Source organism: Prionailurus bengalensis, chromosome A1, assembly GCF_016509475.1.
Source record: "Prionailurus bengalensis isolate Pbe53 chromosome A1, Fcat_Pben_1.1_paternal_pri, whole genome shotgun sequence".
Classification (NCBI taxonomy): Eukaryota; Metazoa; Chordata; class Mammalia; order Carnivora; family Felidae; genus Prionailurus; species Prionailurus bengalensis.
In genome coordinates, this window is record NC_057343.1 from 191,217,297 (window position 1) to 191,238,594 (window position 21,298).

General features: G+C 37.9%; 2 protein-coding genes across 3 annotated transcripts in view; one reads left to right on the forward strand and one right to left on the reverse strand.

The window, feature by feature from the left end:
- The window catches only part of THG1L (tRNA-histidine guanylyltransferase 1 like), a 33,227-nt gene extending 28,979 nt beyond the window's left edge, over positions 1-4,248 (reverse strand). Inside the window, exons 1-2 of the mRNA XM_043597222.1 lie at positions 4,195-4,248; positions 1,440-1,518 (exon numbers count right to left, since the gene is read on the reverse strand). The gene's annotated coding sequence lies outside the window, so the exon portion shown is untranslated. The remainder of the gene's footprint in view (positions 1-1,439; positions 1,519-4,194) is intronic.
- Positions 4,249-4,372: 124 nt separating this feature from the next.
- Positions 4,373-21,298, forward strand: part of SOX30 (SRY-box transcription factor 30) — a 37,127-nt gene continuing 20,201 nt past the window's right edge. Inside the window, exons 1-4 of one of the 2 annotated variants that reach the window (XM_043597185.1) lie at positions 4,373-5,718; positions 7,317-7,556; positions 8,747-8,926; positions 15,446-15,938. In XM_043597185.1, the coding sequence (XP_043453120.1) occupies positions 4,707-5,718; positions 7,317-7,556; positions 8,747-8,926; positions 15,446-15,938 (1,925 nt within the window). In that variant the 5' untranslated portion in view covers positions 4,373-4,706. The remainder of the gene's footprint in view (positions 5,719-7,316; positions 7,557-8,746; positions 8,927-15,445; positions 15,939-21,298) is intronic. The other variant, XM_043597194.1, reaches the window with a different exon arrangement.

The following is a 21,298-nucleotide window of genomic DNA, read 5'->3' on the forward strand; positions in this document are numbered from 1 at the left end:
ATAATTATATTAACAACAGTTTAAAAAGTATTCAGGGATTTTAACAAAATAAGTGCAGAACTGTAGACTGAAAGTTACAAGACATTGTAAAGAAAAATTAAAAAAAAAAAGAAAAAAAAAAGAAAAATTTAAGACCAAAATAAATGGAGATATGTCCCAAGTCTGCAAATTGGAAAACTCAATATTGTTAAGATATCTATTTTTCTCTGCAAGTGAATTACAGAGATTCAATGCAACAGGCTGTGTGTGTGTGTGTGGTGAAAATTGATAAGCTAATGTTAAAATCCATATGGAAATCCAAAAGACCAAAAATAGTTAATATGGTTTTTGAAAAGAACTAAGTTTGAGGACTTATTTGACTTAATTTCAAGATTTACCATAAAACTGTAATGATTAAGACAGTGTGGCATAATACTTCTAGAGAAAAACATGACAGAAAAACCTTTTTAACTTTGGTTTAGGCAAAGATTTCTTAGATATGATTAAAGGCATATTGATAGTTAGACTCCATCAAAGTTAAAAAACTTTTACTATTCAAAAGACATCATTAAGAATGAAAAAATGGGGTGCCTGGGTGGCTCAGTTGGTTAAGCATCTGACTCTTGATTTCAGCTCAGGTCATGATCTCACGGTTTGTAGTTAAAGCCCTGCATCAGGCTCTGCACTGACAGTGCAGAGCCTGGTTAGGATTCTCTCTCTCCCTCTCCCTCTGCCCCCCCCGCCGCTTGTGCTCTCTCTCTCTTTCTCAAAAGTAAATAAACATTTAAAAAAAAGAATGAAAAATAAGAAGAATGAAAAGAAGCCACAGAGTGGAAGAAAATATTTACAAACATATATCTAATAAAGACTCTGTATCCAGAATATATTAAGAATCCCTAAAAAAAAAAAAAAAAAAATCCCTAGGGTCTCCTGGGTGACTCAGTCAGTGTCGGACATTGGCTTAGGTCATGATCTTGCAGTTTGTGAGTTTAAGCCCCACAGTGGGCCCTGTGCCGACAGCTCAGAGCCTGGAGCCTGCTTCAGATTTTGTGTCTCCCTCTCTCTCTGCCTCTCCCCCTGCCACACTCTCTCTCCCTCTTTCTCAAAAATAAATAAACATTAAAAAAATTTTTTTTAATCCCTAAACATTAAGAAAACAGCCGAATATAAAAAAATGGACAAAACCACTTTAATAGACACTAGGCAATGAAGATGTATAGAATAGCAACTAAACACATGAAAAGATGTTCAGTGTCATTATTTATTGTGAAAATGTAATTTTAAATCACAGTTATTTACTATAACATACCCACTAGAGTGGCTAAAATTTAAATGACTCATGATACCACATGTTGGAGAAGAGGCAGAGAAAGTGAGACCCTTATGTTGTGAGTGCAAATTTAAAGTGGTACATTCATTTTGCAAAGCAGTTTGGCAGTTTTGTAAAAGTTTATACTTACCGCATAACCTAGCAAGTCTGTTCCTAGATGCCACAAATATTTGTATATGAATGGACATAATATTCACAGCATCAAAAACCTAGACATAATCAAATACCAATCAGCTATTGAATGGATAAGCAAGATGAGTGACAGACATCTTACAACAAAATATCTAAAGACAATTTGGTATTTCCGTATAATAGAATACTACTCTGCAAAAACAAACAAACAAAATGAACCACTAATACATTCAGCTTGGATGAACTTCAAAAACATTATGCTATGTTAAAGAAGACAAACAGATAAGCTTACATATGATATGATTCTATTTATATGAAATTTCTAGGAAAGGGAAAATTACAGAGACAGAAAGCACCTGGGGTTGGAGGTGGGGCAGAGTTTTTACTACAACTGGCAACAAGAAGAGTTTTTTGGGTTTCATTTCAGAACTTTCTTGAGTTGACAGAAGTGTTCTCAAACTAGATTGTATTTATGCTTACACAACTTTATCAATTCATTGAAACTAATCAAATTGTACACTTAATTGTAAGCTTATGATACAGAAATCAAACCTTAATGAAGATATTTTTTGTTTAAAAAAATATTGCTTTCTGATTAAAATATACTCCCCATATACGATTTGCATTGCTGTTACAGAAGATTGTCATATCACTTTTTAAATTTCTAATTCAGATTGGAAAATGAACTAATCCTGAACAAAATCAATTAACTTGATTTATTTCTATGCCTCTTTCAACATTCTTTGTACACATGTTTGGCTCTTATATTTAAACCCCAGTTCAGCTGTTCTCAAAATGCAGTTCAGGAACCAACTCTTTCTGAAAGTCTGCTAGGTTAATACTACTTCCATAATTCTTTAAAAAAAATTTTAATGTTTATTTTTGAGAGAGTGGCATAGAGAGAGGGAGACAGAGGATCCAAAGCAGGCTCTGTGCTGACAGCAGAGTCCGCTGCGGGGCTCAAACTCATGAACTGTGAGATCGTGACCTGAGCTGAAGTTGGACGCTTAACTGACTGAGCCACCCAGGCATCCAATCATAATTATTCTAAGACAACATTTGCCTTTTTCACTTCATTCTCTCATGAATGCAGAATGAAGCATTCTATATGACATGTGGATCATAACACATTGCCTGAAACACATGAGAATCCAACCTTTTTTTTTTTTTAATTAAGCCAGACATTAGATTTACAGTGCCACTCTTTTAATTTTTGGGAAAACAGGGTTTTAGCATAAAAATGTGATGTGTTAACATGTAATCAGTTTATTATTGATATTTTGAATGAATTGAGAATATTTTTATTTTTTATTTATTTTTTTAATGTTTATTTTGAGAGCAAGAGAGACAGAGCACGAGCAAGGGAGGGAGAGCAGAGAGAGAGACACAGAGAATCAGAAAATTGTGTGCACTATCAGCACAGAGCCTGATGCAGGGCTTGAACTCACAAACCGTGAGATCATGACCCTAGCCAAAGTTGGACACTTAACCGACTGAGCCACCCAGGTGCCCTGAGAACTAATTTTTTTAAATGTCCTTAGTTTTTATTTATAATATGGCAAATATTGATAGATAAAACCACAAATATTGATAAATAAAAACACTTTGGAATCTTCAATCATTTTTGTGGGTGTAAAGTGTTCCAAGATAATAAAGTTTGAGAACCACTGCCCTTGTCTACCTTCCAGATAATAACTCCTCTTTGCCACATTTGACAATAGGGGATTAGAGAATTGGGGCAGGTCTTCTTGTAGAGATAACTTGTTTTGGTTACAAAAATCATCTGCTTCAAGATAAATCTATAGATCTTAGGACATCATTTAGAAATGTAGCAATTTCCTTTTTCCTCCATGATGAAAATAAACACAGTCCTAATAAAAGGAGAGGCATAGTCATAGAAAGGACTTGGAGAGTGCCTGGCACAAGAGTAAACCCTAAATATAGATAGTAATTACTGTTATTATTAGAGGATAGGCAGTCTTTATTTATCTAACAAGAATTTCTTGAATGCCTACTATAAGCCAGGCTCTATGAACAGCATCGAGGATTCAATGATGAGCAAAACACTGTCCTCAAGGAGGTTGCAGTCAAGGAGTAGAGTCAGTAAATAATATAAAGAAATACATAATTACAATTGTGGTAAGTGTTTTAAGTGATAGACATGAGTACATAAAGGAAATTTGCCCTGATTTTCAGAATCTGGTAAGACTTCTCTGAGCAAGTGACAGTTGAGCTACAATTTGAAAAATGAGCAGGGAGGAGGTAAGGAGACATAAGAGAGAAACAGCTTTGGGGCATTTTCAAAGTCCCTTAAGATAAAATGATGAGAGGACAGTGTAGCTGGAACCCACAGAGCCCAAGGTATTTGGAGCTTTACATGCTTTGCAAGTACATTAGGCCTTTGATCATGAGATCAATGGAGAGCCATGGGAAGATTTAGGAGCGTAGGGTGTGACAGGACTAGATTTGCACTTTTAAAAAGATCTCTGGCATCTGTAATATAGTGTAACAAGGATGCAAAATGGAGACTACACAGCAGTATCCAGGTGGAAGATTATGGAAGCTTGGAATAGAGTAATGGCGGTGGAAACCCAAAAAAGTGGGTAAATTTGGGATGTATTTTGCTAGTAGGGCCCAAAGAACCTGGCGATCAACTGAAAGTTATTGCACAAAAAGGAGGGTTGCAAAATCCCCCCCCCCCCCTTTCCCCTTGGCAGAGATCGGAAGGGCCCGCCGTGATGCACGGGACTTACATGTATTCTGGCACGTCAGCCGGCAAGTACAAGGCCCAGCTCCCCATCCCGTGTAAGAGACTCACTCGACTTTATCCCCTGGAGGTCAGTGGCGTAGAACCGCACCGTTCCCTGGGCAACACCATTGTCGGGCTCTCCAGGCGGGGGAGGGGTAACTAAGGACAACGGCCAGGAGAGAATTCCGGAAGAGAGGCAAAGTCAGAGGGGGAAAATGGGCAGCACGTGCCACGGCCCCTGCCATCGCGGGTGATTCGAGGGCTCAGCACGAGGAGAGAGCGGTGGACGCGAGGGGCCGGAGAATGCGCCTGTGATTGGAGGGCCGGGGGTACCGGGACGCTTGTGGTTGGGCGAGGCCAAGACGGAGGGCCGCGTTTTGAACCGCGTAGGGTTCTGGGTAGTAAGTGCCTTGGAAGGGTCTTAACCGAAAGGGGAAAGGGGAAGGTCGCCAACAAACGGCTGAGCTCACAATCCGGGTTGAGACCAGGCCGGGGCGTCGTTCCCCCCCTCCCCCCATGGAGAGAGCCAGGCCAGAGCCGCCGCTTCAGTTGCGCCAACTGCCGCGGGCGACCCCGCCGCGCCCGCTCCGTCCTGCTCCGCCTCAGCTGCCGGTGGAGGGCACCTCTTTTAGGGCTGCAGGCGCGGATCTCCCTGCGTCGCCGCCCACCCCGTGCGCTGCCGCCATTACGACCGTGGCCTCGTCGTGTGGGGAAGCCCAGGCGTCGAGTGTACAGCCCGCGGCACGGCGACTGCTGCAGGTCAAGTCGGAACAGGTGTTGCTGCTGCCACCAGGGCCACCACTGCCTCAGGCCCTGGAAGAAGGCGTCGTTGCTTCACCCTCGCCAGCGAGGCTGCTGCAGCTGAGGCCCGAGCTGCTGCTGCTGCCACCGCCGCCGCCCGCGTCGGACGGCGCCCCGTGCAGACCCGAGCTGCACCCGGTGCAGCCCCGGGCGCTGCACGTCAAGGCCGAGAAGCAGGAGCCAGGGCCGGGCTTGGATCCGACGGCGGGGACTCGAAGGCCTGTGGAGGCCGGCCATAGGGCCTCCAGGGAGGCCAAGGTGGAAGGCCCCGGGCCAACCCTCGACTGCCGCCGCGGGGGCGAGAAGAAGGGCAGATTGGAAGCGGAGGAGGTCATGAGGAATGCAGCGAAAGGCGGGGAAGGTAAAAACCTGGTGGCCATCAGAGAAGGCATCATCAAAACGGAGGAACCCGAGAGACTCCGCGAGGACTGCAGGCTGGGCACTGAGCCCGCATCCAATGGCCTGATCCATGGCAGCAAGGAGGTCATCCTGGGCCAGCCATCCAGTGCCTTTGGGCCACACCAGCAAGACCTCAGGATCCCTTTGACTCTACACACAGTCCCCCCTGGGGCCCGGATCCAGTTTCAGGGACCTCCACCTTCAGAGTTGATACGGTTGACCAAGGTCCCCTTGACACCAGTGCCTATTAAAATGCAATCTTTACTGGAGCCTTCTGTAAAAATTGAAACTAAAGATGTCCCGCTCACCGTGCTTCCCTCAGATGCAGGTATTAGACGACAGGGGAATCTGTTTTTCAAACTTCGTCTGTGTTGCCCCATAGCTGACATGTCAGCTTTCAGAAGCCTAAACTAGAAAAATAAAATCATGGAACTGATTCATTACAGGGCAAAGTCTGCACAGGTATCACTTCCGATTCACTTGTACATATACCAGTAAAATACACTAACATGTTCCAAGATTCCCAAACATTTTTTTTAATCTATTTTAAGACCCAGTGAATGATGAGATTTAGAAGTGACTAGTGTTTATACACAAAATAGAAATATTCTCACTAGATATCACAGTTACCTCAGCCCTCAGTTATGCTGCACTTAAACTACCGTATTTAGTAGCTTAATATTTTTACGTGTATCAAGAAGAAAATTTTAAATGGTGTCTAATGAAAAAATGGTTATAATCCAGCAGGAAAGTTTATTCTGGATTTGGGGGTGATTTGTCTTCTTTAAAAATGAATAGTAAACATTTTTCTAAGAGAAAAGTAGTATATGATTAAATGTAACAGTTTAGTATTCTAAATGCTAAGGATTTATAGACATAGAAAATGAAAACACAGTAGAATAAGCTAGAAATTGTTTTCAAAGAAATGACTGTAGTTAACAGCAGTAATAACTACGAACATATTTCTATCCATTACTTACAAACATATAGTTAGAAAATTCTTATTTTAAAATTTAATTCAGACAGTATTATGCCAATCAGTATCATGGGAAATCATATCAGTCATCAGTTCATATTTTCATTAACTTTCATATTTATTGTTTTCTTATTTTTCTTAATGATCCTTTCTCTATCTCACCCTCTTGCTTTTATAAACTTCATTTTCTAAAGGAGAGAAAGGGAGACCTTTCTTTATAATACTTATTTGTGTGTTTTAAACCATTTTATGTATCAAGTAACTAAAGAGAAACAATATAGGAAGTTTGTAGAAAGCTGTTTTTGATGACTTAGGTAAGAGATGTGAATTTAGCCACCTTCTTTTATTGTAATTTCATCTGGTCACTTTTGTTATTTTTCTTTCATTTTTCTCCCAGGACATAGGATCAGTGTCGATTACCCGCCATGGCAAGAGCTTCTCCTTCATAATGAAATATAGTATTATATTATATTTTTGCTTGAATGGACACTACAGGGCCATGTAAAGGAATTCCTTTAAACATTTAGGGAACACTTAGCTAATGCTAGGATTATAGTCATGAATAAGTCATGGTTCTCATCCCCCAGTAATAGAATATTTTTAATGGGAAAGAAACTATATGATAATTATTGGTAGAGGTATTACTAAAGCTCAAAGAGGTAATGAGCCAGGAGTTTACTATATTTTCAACATTATTACTCTTACAATAACTTCAACAATATTATCCTTTTTGAAGAAAAGAAGAGTCATTCTAAGCTATAGTTTAGAATGCTGAGTTCAGGCGTTATGAGGCATTCTGGAATACTGGCAGTTCTTTGACTATATTGAAGTGTATATTTTCTCCAGATATTTAAAAATAAATATAGATGAATGTGCACTTCACTTTAACATTGTGTGTATGTATGTGAGTATGTAGCACATTAATTTAGTTTTTAATTTTTGTCATGTAGGAATACCAGATACTCCCTTCAGTAAGGACAGAAATGGTCATGTGAAGCGACCCATGAATGCATTTATGGTTTGGGCAAGGATTCACCGGCCAGCACTAGCCAAAGCTAACCCAGCAGCCAACAACGCAGAAATCAGTGTCCAGCTTGGGTTAGAATGGAACAAACTTAGCGAAGAACAAAAGAAACCCTATTATGATGAAGCACAAAAGATTAAAGAAAAACACAGAGAGGAATTTCCTGGTAATCCAATGAAATGAACAAAACCTCTTTTTAGTTTCTTTTAAATTTATTTAGGTAAAGATTAGGTTAGGTTGAGATGAAAAGACAAAAATGCATATTTTTCTAATCCAATATGTACAATTAAGAGAATAATGGCTAATACTGTAGTAATGATTGAATCGATACTGAGCATAAGTTTTCTTAAATAGAACCAAATACAGCGTCTGGTCTCATACTTGCCAACTAATAACAAACCTGGCGATGTAACAATTTTAGTGTGGTTTTGATTAAATATATAGAAATGAACTTAATGAAGGTAAAACTCCAGAGTTCTAGACTATAACTTTGCAAATAGAAAATGAAGAGTTAAAATCACAGCAACAGAAACAAATATGCATCATACACTTAATGAGAATGCAGGAATTGACACCATGCTCCATTTTAATGTTACATAGTTATCAGAACATAGTTGTGCCTTCTGACTGATAAATTTATCCTCATCATGATGTAGTTTTAAAGGAATTCTGATTTATCCTCCAGCTGTAGGACATTTAGATTAAGCTTGGGTAAAGGCAAAGTGTATGGCCAACATGATCATGCATGATGGGAGAGGAGTTATTTTTTTCTAAAATATTAGCAGAAAGGTTCTGGATGTGGGGGTAGGTGGTCGGAGTGATACCCCTGGTTATTCAGTGGCTGCAAACTGTTATAACTCCACTTTTCTGACTTTGGAAGGAAATTGGGTTGTCTGTGGACTTAAGACTGCCAAGTTTAGGAGAGTGACTCTTCCAACTAGGCATAAAAATGACTGGTCGTTAGTGACCGTTTCATTGTAAGATATAGACAATTAGATCTCACAGAAAGGAAACAGGAGATGAATAATATCTTACCTTACAGGTAAAGGAAAAGCCTTGAGATTCAAACCCAATGTCTTTAATGTTGATTTTACTATGGAATCAATATGTGTCTTTGGATATAAGACATTTGACCTCACTCTGAATTGTGGGTTATAACACCGACCACTAGTTAAGAGCTATCTGGATATTAAAATGCACAGAAATAGCCTAATAAAGCTGGAAAAGACACTTTAGACAATAACTTATTTTTTTTTAATTTAGAAGTATTTTGGATATTTTATTGTGAAAAAAACTATCTAAAGGCTAAATAGGGCCTATATGTTGAAATTAAAAATTGCTTATCTTCTTCTATAGGTTGGGTTTATCAACCTCGTCCAGGGAAGCGAAAACGCTTCCCTTTAAGTGTTTCCAATGTATTTTCTGGTACCACACAGAATATCGTGTCTACAAATCCTACAACAATATATCCCTATCGCTCACCTACCTACTCTGTGGTAATTCCCAGCCTACAGAATACCATCACTCAACCAGTTGGTGAGTTGGCTTTATTGTAGATTATGAATTTTTTTAATAACTGTGAAAATTTTACCTTAAGGTGAAATTTTGTTTCTGTTAGCTTAAGAATTTTTAGCACAACAATATTAAGGGAAAAAATCAAGAAGAAATGTTTAATGTTTAAAAGCATTAAATTGGAGAAGGAAAAATTTCAGTAGACCTCAAAGCGCTTGGTTTGCCAGAGTAGCAAATGTTCCATGTGTAAAACTTCAGACCTTTTAACCAAATCAGCATTAGCACATAGACTAGGCAGATAATGCAGGAAATGACTGACGTAATTCAATAGGAAATAGGAGTGTCTTTGTACTATCACCAAAAAAGAATGCCTTGCTAATGGGATATAGAGCATCCTGTTTTGGAATTTAGCAATGATGACTGATCTGTTAAGACTGTTCTCTTGCTGCTCTAGAAAAGTAGTGAAAGTAATCTATTTTCTACCAAATATCTGGTTCTTTATATTGTCTTTTCCTAAATTTCTCCTCTATTATCAATTCTTTATAACATTCGTCTGTTGCTTTTAAGAACCCAAAGTTGAGAATCTATTATCTTGATAACTTGTTATTGGGCTGTCCATCATGGGTTTGTTCTTCCAGCACCTATTTTACAATCTCTTAGGCAGAGCTTTATACATTCACTACTTACTGTTACTTGTCCTAAAACCACTGCTTTTTCTAGTTGCCACCTGTTCAGCTCCTTCTTGTAATACAGCCACCCCTTAGCACTAAGGGGTTTAGATATGTTAAAAATTGACTTTTAGAATCTTACACATTTGCAATGTTTTTTTTTTTTTCCCCTATGTATCATTATAGCAATTGATAGCAACAAAGCCACATTTAAGATGTCTAGGCTCAAGAGAAAGATGCAGAAAGCTGATTATGTTGCCTTATTCTCTTCCAGCAGAGTCAGGCACTTTCACACGTCATTATTTGGTAGTATCTCCTTTAATCCTGTATTTCAACCTAGGCTTAATTAAGCCTTTGTTGATTTATTTTGTTTTGTCTGCTATGTTATTTATGATTTATGCTTTCACAATCCATATTTCTTCTCTTTATTCTTCCTTTCAAGACCTCTCTTCCATCTGCCTCTATCCACAGTTAAATACTGCATGAGACCATTTGTATCTGCTTCATCTAATATTTTCTGTTATGACTTTGAGCTTCTATATAATTATTAGGTGAATGCTGCCTAAGATATAGTTATATTAATTTTATCAACTTGGATTAGAACATTCTGTGAACTTGACTACTGTAATCTATATAATCTTAATCTATCTGCTATGAAAATGAATTAGGGTTCAGAAATCTTACAGTCTTCTTCTGTAGGTGAAGGGGTTTATTGAGTCTCTCTGGTCTTCTTTCAGTTGCCTTTTATACTATAATGACTATTCCACTGATTCCACTGCGTTCCTTCTATAAAAGTGAAGTCGCTTAGTATTGACTTTGAGGTCCCTCAGATGTGACTCCTTCAATTTTCCTTTGGATTGCTTAATTTTTATTTATACTTACATACTTGGGCAGCCCTGTTTAATACATTTGGACAAACTTTCCATTTTTAAAAGATTTCTTTCCTTTTTGATGGGTTCTCTGTTCTCTTTAATTTGGTCAGTTAACCAATAACTCTGATTTTTGAGGCACATTTTGTACTTCTAGGTTTTTAGCATTATCATATAAAATAACCTTCATTTTTAAATGAACTCTTCATTTTAGTTACCCCTATTAGCTTTTTTTTTTCCCCTAGGCAACATCTGTATTTCCAAAAATCAACCCAAGAATGGACTTTTTTTTGGTCTTTTTTTGTTGTTAGGATCTTAAATTTAAGTATGTTGTGATCACTAGGCAATATTTCATATACAGAATTCATGCACCTCCTAGTAGTCTTTATCCATTATTTGGTTCTCAGTCAAGCTTATTTCATTTTACTGTGTAGAAGCAATTATTTGTTGTATGTACTGGATCATCCTAGCACATTTTTATCTCATTATGTCAATCTATTTGAAATCTAGCAATGTAATTTGGTATCCTACCTTGTTTTGACGAACTTTTCCATCTCAATCTATAGTGTATTCCACTGCCATATTTGCATGCCTGCCTACCTGTCCCCCACTGCCTAATGTTTATTAAGCACCAGTTATAGATAAAACTCTGTGCTTGAGGCAGAATATAAAAGTATCTTTACAGTCTCTTATATAAGAGCTTATAAGGTAGTTCTAGAAAGGATAGATAAAAATACAACCAATTTTACTACTTCTTTGATGGAATCTGTAGTACCTTGTCTGATATCATTTCTGTGACCAGTGCATTATATTCACTCCACCTTTCACATTTAATGCCACGTCCCGAGCTCTTCTCCTATTTCTCATTTCCAAAAATGATTACAGCATGATAGTCCAGAATTCTTTTTAAACATCTTTTATCAAATACCTTTGATGCCAGTTATGCCAGTACTATTATTTTATATTTTCAAGTTTGTTTACTTTAATGTCTTACAGAATTCTAGTGAAAATTATATATATATATATTTTTAGTGTTTATTTTTGAGAGAGTGTGAGCAGGGGAAGGGCAGAGAGAGTGAGAGAGAGAGAATTCCAAGCAGGCTCTGAGCTGTTAGCACGGAGCCTGACACGGGGCTCAATTCCATAAACCATGAAATCGTTACCTAAGCTGAAATTAAGAGTTGGATACTTAACCAACTTAGCCACCCTAGAAATTATTTTGGCCTGGGTTTTGAATGTCACTTTATACATATATGAATTTTCTGGTTAATTATTTTGTTCTCTACATTTTATTTCTCAGGACTGAAATTGGTTTGCCTTATTTTATCTTCACTCATTTGACATCTTTCACTCTTCTGAATTCATACCTTTCTCTAAATTTTTAGTTAAAAAAGTTTACTACTATTTCAGTTGTTTGATGCCTTTTTGGTTTACCCACCTCTTCTTGTTTGACTGAAACAAGCCAAAAAAACCGTCCACTGTTCCGATCCTATTATAATCCCAAAAAAGCTAGTTGTCTCTCTACCTTAAGGTCCATTCCAGCAAAGTATTATGTCCATGAAAGACACAACTCTGGCTCAGAAATTACTTGAAAAGAGATATAGCTCTATATTGTAGGTTTTCTTGAGAGGGTAGGGAAGGAGGAATCATATGGTTCGACATATAGTAAGTCTTGGGACTCCTCATTACCATTGTCTCTCTCCAAAGTCCCACTTTTTTTTTTAATCAGTTGCCTAACTGTCCCAATTCTTTATTCCCCAACTCTGTCTCTGCATCTCTGCCTATTACTTTATTTCTCTCTCCTCTCTTTCTTTCTCTGCCTCTTTTTCTCTTTACTCAGCCATATGCTGGTTCTTCTCTCCTTACTATCTCCATATAGCTTTTTCTTGTAGAGAAATATGGGCTGTCCTCATTTTCTGCCATTCCTTACCCCTTCACTGTTTATCCCAGTCACACAACAAAATCCTAGTTGCACTCTTTGTCCAGTCAGCACAGGCAGTGGATTCTTCCTTTTTTGTAGAGATGGTGAGAGATTATTTGTAGAGATCGTGAGAAAGATAACTTTTTTTTTGTTCCTGTCATACTATACTATAGGACTAGAATTCTGCTCTTTATCTCATGTAATGATTAGATAATGCAAGCTGCTTTAACAAGCACCTAAACATAATGGTTTAAACAGGATTATGGTTTATTTTTATACATTTCAAGTTTAAAATAGGTATTTCTAATCAGTGTATAGCCGTCTTTGAAAGAGTGCCTCATAGACACAGACTTCTACCCTGTGGCACTGCCATCTTTAATATGTGGCATCCAAGGCCACCAGACCTCGTGTGCATGAACCTGCAGAAAGGGAAAGAGCATGGAAGATAATGCATGAAAGTTTTTCATGGACCAGTCTTAGAACTGGTGCAAATTTCTTCTACCTTCCACTGGGTAGCCCTTAGCCAAATGGCAGTTCCTAACTGCAAAGGAGGCTGGGAAAGATAATCTAGCTATATGCTAGAGAAGAAAACAAGAGACTGGCTAGTCTTTTACATACTTTATCTACAGCTTGAAACATTAGAGCTCTGCCCTTCCCACAAGTCTTCCCTATTCACTGACAGTTTATAGAGATGACTGCATGATGCAGACTTTAGCTTCCTGCTTAACCACTGGAATTTTGACATTTAAGACATCTTCATTATAGTACAGTGTAATTATGCATCTTTTTTTTTTTTTAACCTCAGACCAAAACAGTGCCTGGCATATGTTCGTTGCTTAGTGACTATTGAATTAAAGGAATGCATGACTTATCATCTCATGCCCCATACCTCTTTTTTTTATAGAAATATCTTTGGTAAAAAAGAACATTTCATATCAGCTAAAAGATGAGTCCCTTCCTTCTTCAGTAGCTGAAGTAATATTAGTTGGTCTGTGTAGTTCCTTTCCTTTCTTTAGGAAGATCCTACTTCTTTAATGAAGACTGAGAGCTTCTTATACTAGCTATGGGGGAAAGAAACCTGTGTCAGAGGTAGATTTTAGGAGCAGATGTCTTGAGTGCAGTGATAATTAATAAAACTTTTGAAAGATTTTACGCATCAGCCCAGCTTCATAGTTGTTTTAGAGAAGGGAGTTCTCTTTATACTAGATCAGTGGTAGAAGTGCTGTCAGTTATAGATGTATTTGTTAGTTGTTGTTTTCATCTAGTCATACCTTTCTTTCTTTTTTTTTTTTTTTTCCAACGTTTATTTATTTTTGGGACAGAGAGAGACAGAGCATGAACGGGGGAGGGGCAGAGAGAGAGGGAGACACAGAATCGGAAACAGGCTCCAGGCTCTGAGCCATTAGCCCAGAGCCTGACGCGGGGCTCGAACCCACGGACCGCGAGATCGTGACCTGGCTGAAGTCGGACGCTTAACCGACTGCGCCACCCAGGCGCCCCTAGTCATACCTTTCTTAACTATTATTAACCAAGTTCTTTGCCAAATACTGGGATGCAAACATGAATGAAACTGTTCCTTCTCTCAAGATTCCAGTTTTTTGATTGTGGTAAAGGTGACAGGCAAGCAAATAACAAAGATTTATACTATTTTGTGATAAGTTATAGATTTACATGTTCTGAGGGAACATGGAAGAGGGAAATTACTTTATGTTTGATCAATCAGGAAAGGCCTAAGGCCTGTGCCTCACAGATGGGAGGGTACATAACTCTATCAACTAAGAATCAGGACAGCTTCATTTACACCCTTCTCCTATATTATCTGTACTTAACTCCTATATTATCTGTAACTTAACTTAAGTACAGATATATCCCAATTTCTTGCCTGCAATATATCCCTTAATTTCTTGCCTGCAAGTTTAAGAGGAGTATTATATGCCTTATCTGGAGAGAAAGAAGAAAGGAAAGGCCTTACCTGGGCAAGACTAAGAGAAGATCTGCATTCCTTTCAGCCTCGCACAAGACAGTTCTAATCACAGAGTTTGCTCTTGGACTGCATCTTATATATGAACAGAGATCTAACTGCATTGGAATAAACCAGATCATGGGTCTATTGCTATGGCTTCTCTATGTCTTTCTTTGGAAAAGTTTAGTTTATTTCAGCTAAATGTGTCATTTAAATAACTCAGAAACTTAATTAGTCCTCTCCTGTTCAAGAACATGATTGTTTTATCTACCTTTAAAAATCCTGCCATATCCATCATGCTTTGCTGCAATAATATTCCTTTCCTATCTGCCACAAATTGTTGATCTGTGGCGAGTCTTCTTCTCACCTGGGCATTTCCTTCTGTATCCACATTGAATGCAATAAAGCAAAATAATTTTACTGATTGCTTATTTTTTCAATTAAAACATTAAATGTTATTCATAATTTAGTTTAATATAGAGAAGTATATGACATAGGAGAGAAATGATGCATACCGCTGCCCTGAAACCTCAAATAATATTTAAAATAAAGTTAACATATTTAGACAATAGAAAATTCAAATGGTATTGATAGATATAAAATGAAAGTCTAGCTTTTTTTTCTGCACCACTGCCCTGTCCCTTTCCCCAGATGATTGTTCCTTACAAGTAACCGTATTATTAGTTTCAGTAGTTTCATATTATTTTTTAACGAAAGATTTATATATACATATTAGCATTTGTGTGTATTTGTCTTTCACTCAAACACTCAATAATTTTGTTCATTTATTTATTCATTCAAAAGTATTTGTGGAGGGCCTATTCTGTGCCAGCTAGAATTTTGAGCCCTGGGGATACAGCAGTGAGCAAAACAAAAGGTTTGTCTTCTCATGGCACGTAGAATCTAGGTGGGAAAGAGAGACAAAAAATGTAAAATAGGTAAACAAAATGACTTTGATTTGTTTAAAATACTATACAGGAAATAGAGTGGTTTGATGTGGTGATGTTGTTAGGTAAGCTGGTTAGTGAAGGCTTCTGGTTGTACAGTTTATTAAATTCTGAAAAAAGAAAGACATGGAGCAATTCAGTTAATGCTAGACCTATGCTGTTTTTATTTCTAAAGGTGACGCCACACCTGCCATCCAGCTGCCCACACCTGCAGTCCAGCACCCAAGCCCCATCTCACTTTTCCAGCCCACTGTCTCCAGTACTGCTCAGGTGGCTGCCCAGGCTCCAAGTCTGCCCCTCCGACCGGCACTCCCACCCCAGCGCTTCGCCGGGCCCTCCCAGACAGACACTCATCGGCTACATTCTGGAGCCAATCGCTCTGTGAAGAGACCCACTCCTGTCTCTCTGGAGAACACCAACAGGATTCCAACAAGTGCAAGTACTGCCCATGCCAGATTTGCAACCTCAACCATCCAGCCTCCCAAGGAGTATCCCAGCGTTTCCACTTGTCCCAGAAGTGCTCCAATCCCCCAGGCTCCTCCTATTCCACACTCACATGTTTACCAGGCTTCTCCCCTTGGCCATCCAGCCACATTGTTTGGGACACCACCGCGATTCTCTTTTCATCACCCTTACTTCCTACCTGGACCTCACTATTTCCCATCAAGGTAAATGAACATTTTTTTTTCTTTCACCTAAAGATACATATAGCTAACAAATTTTTAGTAAAAAAAAGGGACTTCCTCAATTCTGGTTGGAATCTGATTTAGATTAGAGGCTGAGTAGGGGCCAAGCAGTCAACATAAATATATGAAGGAGGATAGATGAGGACTAAGGGAACAAAAGAGAGTTCATGCCCCATCTAATAAGATAGCTGTTACTCAGCTTTAGCTGACTGTTGCCACAAGATAATATGGGCTCCAATTCTATCAGATATGATTTTCAGAAAAAATCAGTGATAAGGGTTTTTAAGATCATTTAGGAGTACTGATGCATAGGGGCACTTGTACCCCAATGTTTATAGCAGCACTCTCAACAATAGCAAAATTATGGAAAGAGCCTAAATGTCCATCAACTGATGAATAGATAAAGAAATTGTGGTTTATATACACAATGGAGTACTACAGGGCAATGAGAAAGAACGAAATATGGCCTTTTGTAGCAACGTGGATGGAACTGGAGAGTGTGATGCTAAGTAAAATAAGCCATACAGAGAAAGACAGATACCATATGTTTTCACTCTTATGTGGATCCTGAGAAACTTGACAGAAACCCATGGGGGAGGGGAAGGAAAAAAAAGAGGTTAGAGTGGGAGAGATCCAAGGCATAAGAGACTCTTAAAAACTGAGAACAAACTGAGGGTTGATGGGGGGTGGGAGGGAGGGGAGGGTGGGTGATGGATATTGGGGAGGGCACCTTTTGGGATGAGCACTGGGTGTTGTATGGAAACCATTTTGACAATAAATTTCATATATTGAAAAAAAAAAAGATCATTTAGTTACCCTTCCACTCCCAAAGCACACCTTATTGTATAGAGCTGTGCTTCTCAAACTTTTATATGTATATCAGTCACATGTGATCTTGCTAAAATGCAGATTCTGAGTCAGTAGGTCTAGGATAGAGCAGTCTAAGGATATAGTAGACCTGATATTCTGCATTTCTTACAAGCTCCTAAGTGATGTGAGTTCTGTTAGTTTGTAGACTACATTTTGAGTAGCAATGATATAGAGGAGAGTGCTTGGTTTGTGAGGTTAAATGACTGGTCTAAAGTTACACTGTGGTTTTTTTAACCAAAAAATTTCCCATATAAATTATCAGTAAAAGAAGTGATTTTATTTTATTTATTATTTTAAAAAATTTTTAATGCTTATTTATTTTTGAGAAAGAGAGAGAGCAAGTAGGGGAGGGACAGAGAGAGAGGGAGACACAGAATTCAAAGCAGGATCCAGGCTCTGAGCTGTCATCACAGAGCCCAACACAGGGATTGAACCCATGAACCACAAGATCGTCACCTGAGCCCAAATCAGACACAACTGACTGAGCCACCCAGGCTCCCCTAGGAAGTGATTTTCATAGGGAAGTATCTAGGGAAAACAAATTTGTAACTTTTCATTTTGGAGCCATGGAATTTAGCTCCTTTGCAAACATTATAATAGAGTGTAACTTCTACTTTTCAATTGCTGTTAAGTGTATAAACAGAGATAATTTCTATTGAAATTGGAGTGTTACATATCTAACACCAGTCTTTTATTGTTACTTATTTAGGAAGGTAAAATTACTTCCCATTTAGGTATACCAATAGCTCAAAGAACTTTTCAGGTGTATATTATGTTGCTTCAATTCTTAATGGGATTGCTTGCTTTAAGTCCTTAGCCCAGTTTGCCACAATCGTCCCCCATTTTGTAGTTTACTGATGGTCAAGGGGATGGTGGCCCATGTGACTTTCTGATATTAGAAGAGGCAATATGGTCCTTTTTTCTCAAAGCATTATGATTGTGCATTTTGACCTGTTTGGTGTTTCCTGAAGAATTGGTTTAAGGGCTTACTTTTGTTTTACTAACCTCATAACACTTTCAGGGTTTGAATGGTCTTTCAAGTGGTGTTGTGGAAAATATTTAAAAGCATATACTATCCACAACTTCCTGGAGGAAGGGACAACAGATGAGGCAAGCAGCATACAGACTGAAAAGCCTAGAATAGACTGGGAAGGGAGATACACGGAGGAATAAGAGCTTTGAGAAGCTCCCACGTATATTGGGGAACCCAGAATGGCACACACATGTCCTGGGCTAGCCACATATTCAGCAAACACCTGAGAAGATGGTAAGCTTTTACCCATGACTGATCTTTAGACTCTGTATAAGTAGGAAATCAAGTCTAAGAAAAAATTGTGAACAGCCTGGTTAAGCACTGAAGGAGTGCCCCAACTTAGAACGAGTCTGCAAAGATTGGGAGGCTATTTATTGCTTTGTTTTGCTTTGCTTTATTTTGGCTCTACATGTTTAAAGAAATCTCTGCCAAATCACTAGGTGATCACTAAGCTAGTGGAACAGACTCAATAATCACACATGGCAAAGAATGAAATCTAAACAAAAAAGTTTAGAAAGGTCACCAATGAAGCACACAAGTACAACCCCAAAGAAGCAACAATATCATACCCTGGGTGGGGGAGAAATCTGATTTTTGGAAATACTACATGATAATACTCAAAAGGTCCAGTTTTCACCAAAAAAGTATTAAAAGCATGCCAAGAAACAAGATGGTATGGTATTTACAAGAAAAATGAACAGAAACTATTCCTAAGGAAGACTTGACATTGGATTTATTAGACAAAGACTTTATTTATTTATTTATTATTATTTTTTTTAATATATGAAATTTATTGACAAATTGGTTTCCATACAACACCCAGTGCTCATCCCAAAAGCTGCCCTCCTCAATACCCATAACCCACCCTCCCCTCCCTCCCACCCCCCATCAACCCTCAGTTTGTTCTCAGTTTTTAACAGTCTCTTATGCTTTAGACAAAGACTTTAAATCAACTTTCTTGAGCTAAAGGAGGTAAAGGAAACTGTGGGCAGAAATCTAAATGAAACCAGGAGAACGGAGTATCACCAAATAGAGAACATCAGTAAAGATACAGAAATTAAAAAAAGGGACCAAATGGAAATCCTGGAACTTAAAATTACAGTAAATGAATGAAAAATTCATTATGGAGATTCAACAGCAGATTTGAGCAGGCAGAAGAATTAGTGAATCTGAAGCTAGGTCAGTGGAATCATCCAGTCTGAGAAGCAGAAAGAAAAAATAGTGAAGAACCTAAAAGACCTGGGAGATACCATTAGGTGTACTAACATAATCATCAGGGGAGTTCCAGGAGAAGGGGTGAGAAAAGAAAGGGCAGAAAGAATATTTAAAGAAATAATGGCCAAAAATGATCCAAATTTGAAGGAAGATGTGAATCCAAGAATTTCAATGAATACTAAATAGGATAAATTCAAAGAGATCCACACTGAAATACATTATGATCAAACCATTAAATGCCAAAAAATAAAGAGATAATCTTGAGAGCAACAAGAGGAAAGTGACTTATCTCATATAGGAGATTCTCAATAAGGCTAACAGCCAATTTCTCACCAGAAACCATGGAGGCCAGAAGGCCAGATGCATAGTGCTGAAAGAAAAAAAAAAACATCAATTAAGAATTCTATAATTGACAAAATATCCTTAAAAAATAAAGGAGAAATAAAAAGTTTCATAGATAAAAGTTGAGGAAGTTCATAACTAGTCGACATGTCCTACAAGAAATGCTAAAGGGAGAACTTCAGACTGAAATGAAAAGACACTAGACAGTTACTTAAAGCCAAACAAAGAAATAAAGAACCCTGGTAAAGGTTACCACATAAGTAGGTACAAAAGCCAGCATTATTATATTTTTGGTTAGTAACTTCTCTTTGTTTTATATATTATTTAAAAGGCAAATGCATAAAACTATTATAAATCTATGTTAATGGATACAAAATGTATAAATATATAATTTATGACAACAATATAAAGTGGGAGTGATGTTTTATATAGAGTTTTCATATGCCAATGAAGGCAAATATCAATTTAAAGAGATTGTTATCAATTTAGGATTTTAATTGTAATCTACAAGGTAATCATTTAAGGAAATAACTTTAAAAATACACAAAAAGGAGGGGCACCTAGGTAGCTCAGTCTGCTCAGGTCCAACTCTTGGTTTGGGCTCAGGTCATATGTTGTGGCTTCATGAGTTTGAGCCCCGAGTCAGGCTCTGTGTTAGCAGCATGGAGCCTACTTGCGATTCTCTCTCTTCTTCTCTTTTTGCCCATCCCCTACTCACACTGTTTCTGTCTCTCTCAAAATAAATACTTTTTTTTAAATATTTCTTTTAAATTTTATTTATTTTTGAGAGAGACAGAGACAGAGCACAAGTGGGGGAGAGGCAGAGAGAGAGGGAGACACAGAATTTGAAGCAGGCTCCAGGCTCTGAGCTGTTAGCACAGAGACTAACATGGAGCTTGAACTCACAAACCGTGAGATCATGACATGAGCCAAAGTCGGACACTTAACTGACTGAGCCACCCAGGTGCCCCAATAAATAAATTTTAAAAATAAAATAAAGTAAAAATATACACAAAGGAAATGAGTGAAATAAAATAGTACACTAGAAAAAACCTATTAAATACAAAAGAAGACCTTAATGGATAAATTGAGAAACAATAACAAAAAAATGACATATAGAAAGCAAATGGCAAAATGTTACAGTAAGTCCTTCCTGATCAGTAATCACTTTAAATGTAAGTAGATTAAACTCTCTAACTAAAAGGCGGAAATTTGCAGAATGGATTAAAAATAGGATCAAAATATATCCTCTTTGCAAAAGACTCACTTTAGATCCAAAGACACAAATAGGTTGAAAATGAAAAAATAAAAGAAGATATTCCATACTAATAGTAACCAAAGAGAGCTGGGGTGACTGTAATAATATCAGACAAAATAGATTTTCTGTCAAAAATTGTTAAGTAGACATTGATAAAAGAATCAATACTTTAAGAAGATACAGTGATTATAATCATATACATATATAAAAACATGACTCCAAAATACATAAAGCCAAAACTGGCAGAATTAAAGGGAGAAATAGATAAATTTACAATAGTTGAAGACTTAAATACTTTATTTTTGAGATATAGTTGATAACATTATATTATTTTCATGTATACAATATGCTTTTTTTTTTTTTTTTTTGCTTGTGATAAGTTTTAAGATTTATGGGGCACCTGGATGGCTCAGTCGGTTAAGTGACCAATTACGGCTCAGGTCACAATCTCACGGTTTGTGGATTCGAGCCCTGCGTCAGGCTCTGTGCTGACAGCTCAGAGCCTGGAGCCTGCTTCTGATTCTGTGTCTTCCTTTCTCTCTGCCCCTCCCCCTGCTTTCAGTCTGCCTCTCTCTCTCTCAAAAATAAACATTAAAAAAATTTTTTTTAAAGAGATTTATTCTC